Source organism: Filicampus tigris, chromosome 20 (assembly GCF_054856515.1).
Source record: "Filicampus tigris isolate MCC_2025a chromosome 20, RoL_Ftig_1.0, whole genome shotgun sequence".
Lineage (NCBI taxonomy): Eukaryota > Metazoa > Chordata > Actinopteri > Syngnathiformes > Syngnathidae > Filicampus > Filicampus tigris.
The window spans coordinates 6,695,001-6,702,434 of record NC_141236.1 but is presented as its reverse complement, the minus strand read 5'-3'; the positions used below and the strand labels follow the sequence as shown (position 1 = coordinate 6,702,434).

General features: G+C 41.1%; 2 protein-coding genes across 9 annotated transcripts in view; one reads left to right on the top strand and one right to left on the bottom strand.

The window, feature by feature from the left end:
- Positions 1 to 2,189: 2,189 nt before the first annotated feature.
- LOC147128052 (cysteine-rich venom protein ophanin-like) lies at positions 2,190 to 6,996 on the bottom strand. 5 transcript variants are annotated; one of them, XM_086018464.1, is made up of 9 exons: positions 6,775 to 6,996; positions 6,471 to 6,550; positions 4,281 to 4,356; positions 3,997 to 4,145; positions 3,782 to 3,872; positions 3,485 to 3,627; positions 3,063 to 3,157; positions 2,625 to 2,707; positions 2,190 to 2,371 (listed from the first exon to the last, which is right to left on the bottom strand). In XM_086018464.1, the coding sequence occupies exons 4-9, from the start codon at positions 4,006 to 4,008 to the stop codon at positions 2,244 to 2,246; spliced, it is 552 nt and encodes a 183-aa protein (XP_085874590.1). In that variant the 5' UTR covers positions 4,009 to 4,145; positions 4,281 to 4,356; positions 6,471 to 6,550; positions 6,775 to 6,996; the 3' UTR covers positions 2,190 to 2,243. The 5 variants fall into 5 exon arrangements, with proteins under 5 accessions (XP_085874590.1, XP_085874588.1, XP_085874589.1 ...); XM_086018462.1 differs by having other exon boundaries at positions 3,997 to 4,097; positions 4,277 to 4,356; positions 6,775 to 6,994; XM_086018463.1 differs by lacking the exon at positions 6,775 to 6,996 and having other exon boundaries at positions 3,997 to 4,097; positions 4,277 to 4,356; positions 6,471 to 6,747.
- Positions 6,444 to 7,434, top strand: part of LOC147128050 (macoilin-1) — a 10,881-nt gene continuing 9,890 nt past the window's right edge. For all 4 annotated transcript variants that reach the window (XM_086018453.1, XM_086018451.1, XM_086018455.1 and 1 more), the window contains exon 1: positions 6,444 to 6,685. In XM_086018453.1, coding sequence (XP_085874579.1) covers positions 6,609 to 6,685 — 77 coding nt within the window. In that variant the 5' untranslated portion in view covers positions 6,444 to 6,608. The remainder of the gene's footprint in view (positions 6,686 to 7,434) is intronic.

Genomic DNA, 7,434 nt, shown 5'->3' with positions numbered 1-7,434 from the left:
TTCAGGCGGCCATCTTGCTTTTAACCTTTGACCTCACCAGGCGAGCACGCCTCTAAATCCAGTAGCCATACCTGGCCATTGAGGGGCATACTAAACAAAAATGACTGAAAATACTAGGGGAATGGCATTTTTGTGATGATGATAATATTAGTCGTAATAGTGGACCAGCCGGGACACATCTAATTTTGTGTTGTGTACTCAACCCTGTATAAATATTATTTTTATTGAGGAAATATAGTTCAAAACATACTACATTACTTTACATTTTATTTTATAATAATTATTATATTTATAATGAAATACTAGTCACGCACTTGAATTTCTTTTTTTCTCAAAATATAAATGAACATAAACGGTAGCTAAATAGCATCATTGATATCATGACCTTCCTGTTGATTACAAAAAAAAAAAAATCCCAACTGTAGGGGAGGTGCTGGAGTAAATAATATGCAGTAATATATTTGAACAAGATAATACAAGTAAAAGACGCACAGCAATGACTTGACATGCAAGTTGCAAAAAAAAAAAGATATTTAATGCAACATTTCAATCCAACTCATTTAGATAGTCTGAGATGAGCACTTGCAGGAGGCGGGACACCATGAAGCAACGTTGCTGTGGTTGCATCCGTACTGCTTCTTCAGCTCAGGACAGCTGCTGTACTTGTCATTGTACTGACATGGGTTGGCTATAAGGGGGGTGATACCGTAACGCGTCGATATATTAATGGCGGCAACTGCAGGGCAAAAAGATCTTTTCAAAGAGATATTATTTGTTGTAAATAAACAGTTTGAATTTTCTGACCAATTATTTGAAATTTGATCATATCCAGCAGCATACGTGAACATTTCTCACCTGCACCGCGCATTAATTTACCGTCCCGTGGCACACTGGTGACTAATTACCATAGAGCACAGGCTGATGCTACTTACTGCACAGTTTGTTCTCACAGGCGTTGGGGCAGTCAGCGCAGGTGGGGCCGGATTTGTAGGGGTGAGTCAACTGCTCATGTCCGCTAAAATAGTTCACAACATCAAACATTGATTGCATAAAGGCTCTCACTTGCTGGCTACCAACCTGAACATGCAAATTGAGTTAGTCTTTGATGATTGCATGAGGAAATCGTTATAACTCCTAACTGTAGATTTTGCTTGATTTTTATTCAATCCTGGCCTGAACCGTATTTTAGAGCATGTGATATGGAAAAATAAAAAATGATCTAGGGAGGCACTTCTGAGCGTTGGCTGCAGCTTCACTGTTCCAACTCTAAAGGGGAGCAACACATATATTTTCTGCCTTTATGGACGATCAATACTTTTGACACACGCGTTTACCATTTTCAGCATATTGCTAGCAGTCGGATTGACGTTCCTCCTCACGATGTTATGCTTGTTTACAATCTCATTCTGTTCCGAGGATGAGGTCAGGATGGTTCCTATGAGTCAAGCAGTGTTAAAAGATGTTCAAAGTTGGTCTGGGGTGCCTGGAACAGACGTTACTGAACGATAGAGACTCACCTTCCTTCAGGTTGGTCGATCAGAAATGAGAGAGGAAGCGTTGTAGCATTAAATAAAATGCGTCTGAGCACACTGACAAAATGTTTTATTGTACTTACAGAAACGGTGTCCGCATCCTCCTTCAAGATGGCTGCCACTTGAAGGGCGGCGCAGTGGCCCAAGGCGCACAGGAAGGCAAAAAGGAACGAGTTCATTGCTAAATCCTGGGCGACGCCTTCTGAGGGCACACCGTTTATATACGCCAAGTCCACGCTGCCACGTGAGCTTAAACACATACACTCAAGGGCATCTCTCTGAGTTTTTCCCACAGAGTGGCACCTGTGAAACGACCTTGATGATTTTCGCAGTCTATGTTGTCCAGTGGTGCTGAGAATGACCACTTCATCACCAGGCCGCCCACTTTGCGCACTTGCCTCCTTTATTTAACATTATTATTTGTATTTGTTTTACTGAGGAAATATATTTTGAGATGATAGCAAGCTAGATTACTTTTACATTTTATTTTGAAATCATTATTATATTTATTATGATATACTAGTATAATGTACTTGACTTCCCAATAGCTTCAATGATATCATGACCTTCCCGTTGGCTACTAATAAATCGCAACTGTACTACAGTACTACTTTAACAAGGTGATCAAAGTCAAAGATGCACAACAATGACTTTAAATGCAAGTTGCAGTCATTTTGTTTTTAATCAATGCAACATTTCAGTCCGAGTCATTTAGCTAATCTGAGATGAGCACTTGCAGGAGGCGGGACACCAAGAGGCGACATCGCTGTGGTTGCAGCCCCACTGCTTCTTCAGCTCAGGACAGTTGCTGTACTTGTCAGTGTACGGACATGGGTTGGCTATATGGGGATGATAACATAATGTTGATATGTTAATGAAGGGAACGGCAGTTTTAAATAGAAAGTCAACCCCAACATGATCCGTACAATAAGGTGTGCTAGATCCAATGGTCGAAACACGGCATTCTGATTACAATTGCGTTTGTGGATCAAGAGTTAAGAAGCAAAATCCACCCGTTGTTATCCATGTCGGGGGCGGCCATTTTGTCACTTGCTGCCGACTGAAAACGAATTCACAGTTGATGCTACTTACTGCACAGTTTGTTCTCACAGGCGTTGGGGCAGTCAGCGCAGGTGGATCCGGATTTGTAGGGGCGAGCAAACTGGTAATTTCCGCTAAAATAGATCATAAGGTTAAACACTTATTGCATAAGGACTCTCACTTGCTGCCAACCAACCCAAACATGCAAAAGCTACGCTGGAGTTACTATTTACTGCAGATATTGCTTTATTTCTATTTTATTTATTTTTTATTTTTTTCATATTGAATCCTGGCCTCGACCATATTTTTAGAGCATGCAATGCGAAAAAAATGATCTGGGCAAAAAAAATGTAGTTCTATTACATACTTTCAAATGCATTTCCTATTTCATAGGAAATAGTAAATACAATCTATTTGATTATTTATATTATCATTTAAGCTTATCAAATTTGTGGTTTTTGAAGGATTACGGGTGTTTTATGTACTTACGGTGGGCAGTAGTGGCAGACGTAGAAATACTTGTAGCGGGAGTTGGGACAGTAGGCCATAGCACAGCCAATCTGGTTAGAACTGTACCAAACAATCTGCAAAGGTAGAAATCATTTTAGATTACAAATAATAATGTACATAAACTAAAAGTATTTTATTCCACTAAAAAGATCATTAAAAAAAATTATGTATTGAATTTTTAAAAAGCATTAATTTTATTTGTTGACAGTGGTTTCCAACTGCTCTATTTTGTTTGCTAAATACTTGTCTTTGTCAAAGAAAAATGTGGAATTAACAAGGGACTGCTTGGATTTTAACCTCCTGTTTGAATCAAATCAAGTTTTATTTATATAGCACTTTTCACACATAAAATGCAACTTTTTACTCATACGTCGTTAGTGAAGTGACCTGCTCATCCGTACCTGTGTGAAATGTCCGACAACTCCTCCGTTGACAGAGCCCACTCCGTAGCGCCAGTCCTTCACCTCGTCATACCACGACTGGATGGCGTTGCTCCAGCTGTTTTTGTAGCTGGCCATATACAAGTTCTCACCGCAGCCGCTAGCTGCAACCCAGAAACAAGACAAACGCAAAGTAGGGTCAATATCAAATAAGGTGCCTTTGAGATTTCCCCATTTCATGATGACTGAGTAAATCTGATGAGGACACCAAAGGCTTGTTTGACGACATATGTGAAAGCTGGCTAATATTCAACGTACTACTGATCACCCTGGAGCTGTCCGGGCTGTGCTTCATGGAGCAGGTGTTGGCCCACCTCTGAGCGTTGGCTGCAGCTTCTTTGTTCCAACTCTGTGGATAAAAAAAAAAAAACGCATCCATTTTCGATTCTAAGCCCACACGCCTCCCTTGATCTAGTTCACTAATTTGAGAGACGGGCGAGGTTCATCGGTGCCTTTCACACGGTGTCTTTTACCATTTTCAGCATGTTGCTAGCAGTAGGCTTGACGTTTCTCCTCAGGGTGTTATGCTTGTTCACGATCTCATTCTGTTCCGAGGATGAGGTCAGGACGGTTCCTAAAGTCAAGCGGTGTTAAAAGATGTTCAAAGTTTGTCTGGGGGTGCCTGGAACAGAAGTTACTGAGCGGTAAATAGACTCACCTTCCTTCAGGTCGGTCGATGACAAATGGGAGGGGAAGCGTTGTGGTATCAAATAAAATGCGTCTGACAACACTGACTTTTGAGTTTTATTGTACTTACAGGAACGGTGTCCACATCCTCCTCCGAGCTGGCTGCCACTTGAAGGGCGGCGCAGAGGCCCAAGGCGCACAGGAAGCTAAAAAGGAAAGAGTTCATTGCTAAATCCTGGACTTACACCTTCTGAGGGCCACCGTTGGATTTATATCGCCGAGGCCAGGCAGCCACGTGATCTTAAACACATACACTCAAGGGCATCTCTCTGAGTTTTTCCCGCAGTGTGGCACCTGTGAAACGACCTTGATGATTTTAGCGCTCTCTGTTTATTTAGTCCAGTGGTGACAACGACTGGCTTCCAAATAGCCTCTGCAGCTAAACCTGATTTAGTTTGATCTTCCCCTGAACTCCATGGTTATTTGGTGTGGTTGATATACTGTAGTCCTAGAAGATTTGGGGGTTTGGATTACACATCTGGCCTTTTTTTGTGGAGTGTTACGAGGCGAGGTAAAAGCATCATTTGTATTTTCACCCATGGAAGCAGCACTTCACCACCAGCCCGCCATATTACACTCATTTAGTGAAGCGGGTTCTTTCCATTGACAAACACAAATACCGCCGTCCCCACGTCAACTTCACCAAACATTCGAGTATGTGCTTATCCGAAGCTAACGCTGACAACGCCGTAGCTAATACTAATCTGCGCAAACATTCTGGGTTACATCATAGTACGATAAACTTTAGAACGGCTCCCTCACAGACACATTTCCGGAAATAGGTAGAAAACAAAATATTTACTTGTGTGTTTAGTTTCATTGTTACTATGCGTGTACAAGCAAATAAAGAGAACATTTTACATAATTTGTCTCCTTTAAAACAAATGTAGACAGATTTATACAATTTCTTCCAATTCACATATCTATTGCCACGTTTTGGGTGGATATTGTGACGACTGTGATTTTGCCTTCTAAATGACATTTCGTCTGCAGTTATTCAGCAAGCCCTCCTCGTTTTTTTTCCCCTCAATTTCGGGTTGTGTATTTTCACCTGCCCCTTAAAAACCACCTGGATCATGTGCCAAAAGAGGCAGGTAGGGCTTCCTTCATCTATTGTTCTCCAAAGCAGGATGTCCTTCATTCCCTCTATAAGTGAAGGGAAGCTTTGGTTCCTTTTCCTCATCCGTGATATTCCCGTTAAGCGATGTGGATATCACGTATGCTATAGAGATTATTTCATCAAGTAGATACAATACTGTATTGTCATCAATGTAAAAATGATATTACGTGTGTATGGTAAGTCCACTCATGCAAACAATAGACATACAACCTAAAATAAACCCCGAAAGCTCTTGTATATTAATGGACAAAAACAAAAACTGACATTTTCACTATAGTTTTAGTTAGTTTTATACATGTAAAATTTTGCTGCAGTTATTGTTTTTGAAGCACTCACATTTTAATGAAAATGTTTTTTTAATCTTAATTTTAGTTATTTTGTGAGTGTTCGTAAACTATAATAACCCTCATTTGCATCAGAATGTTTCATCACTGTTTATTTAATGTGATGTGTATTTTTGAGAGTTATAAGCACATTCCACAACCAGAAGTGGGACGTTTTTTGTCTTTGAGAATAAGAGCAAAATACAGGAAGTGTTATGTTAACTGTGTAAATATTGCTACCTTAACAGTGTCCATGATGAACATTTTAGTGTACTCATTTTATTGTTATTAATTATCCGATATTATTGGGTGCACTCACCGATCTGTATGTGGTTACCCGAGGGATAGGGAACTCGTGTTCCTCGAGAGGCATATTTTGCCTGTTTTTGCCTCTTCCTCCTACAACAAACCTGACTCAAATGACCAGGATCGTTGCCGACTTTTACCGAGCATGCTGACGAGCTGATCATTAGAATCAGGTGTGTTGTAGTAGGGAGAGATCCAAAACAGGCAGGATATCGCTCTCGAGGAACCGGAGTTCCCTTCCCGTGTTATCCTTTCTCTTTTTGAAAACCACGCACACAAACACACACACTGGACCAACATGTCCTCCAATTCTGGAAGGACCAAACGATGACTCTCAAATAAACGACTTCTTGGAAGTAGTCACTGGCGGATCATTTTGAAGACGATGGCTGACCAACGCGTGTTTGCCTTTCCACGCTTGGAGGTGCGCCACCCACTGCGCATGCGCAGCTTCGCTCACTGGTACCCTATTTTTGTTCCCAGACATCACCACCATCATCACCATCCTCACCATCACCGTCATCATCACAGGTTGGAGTGAACATCCTCTTCATCGCGCAGCAAACAGCCCTTCCTCTTCCTCTTCTTCCTCTTCCGTCGCGGTGGAAGACAAAAGGGCGACGGGGAGAGGGAGAACGAAGAAGAAACCATGAAGAAACGATACGTGGACGCGAGCAGGCTCCGAAAGATGAAGAAATTGAAAATAAGCGAGAGGCTGTCTGAAAGGTAGACAGCCAGGCTGCCCGAGCGCCTGCTGGTGGCTGCTTTTGTTGTGGTCTGCGTCTTTGTGTGCATGCCAGTGCCACTCCACTCACCTGTCTGCATCACGTCACCGCCACATCACCGCCACACTGCCTTCTTGTTGTTGTTTTTGTTGTGCGTGCGTGGCACCTCATTATTCGCACGGGCTGACTCACAAAAGACAAGAAAGCTGCATGAAGTTACCATCGGCCTGCTTCCATTGCCACTCATGTTCTGCCATTTCATGTTAAGTCACTGGAGTCATCATTTTAGAAATCTTACTTCGCCTGTAACGTCACTTATTATTTTGTGTAAAAGGTGCCATTAAAAAAAAAGTACACATTTAATAATTCATTTGAAAATGCAAATACGTGTACATACACACAGGCAAATTAAAGCCACTATATTTTGTAAGTGAATTCTGCATTTTTCCTGGGACAGCTTCTACCCTTGATTAACTTCATGAGAAATTAGGAAATTAAATCATATTTACATGGCCAATGGTGGCACACATTTTTGTTATTGGAAAACGAACATACTTTCTTTGTAGTTTGTAAAAAAATGTTTAATTATTTTTTCTTTTTTTTTTGTGCGATAAAGAAATAATGTTCTTTCTTAATGTTCCAATGTCAATTGTTGTGCTTATATGCTCCTTTTTTTTAAACAATTTATGACTTGTCCTGGATTTTGTTTTTTTTAATCATGGACTCAAACCTTTGTCCATGCGAGTCCCC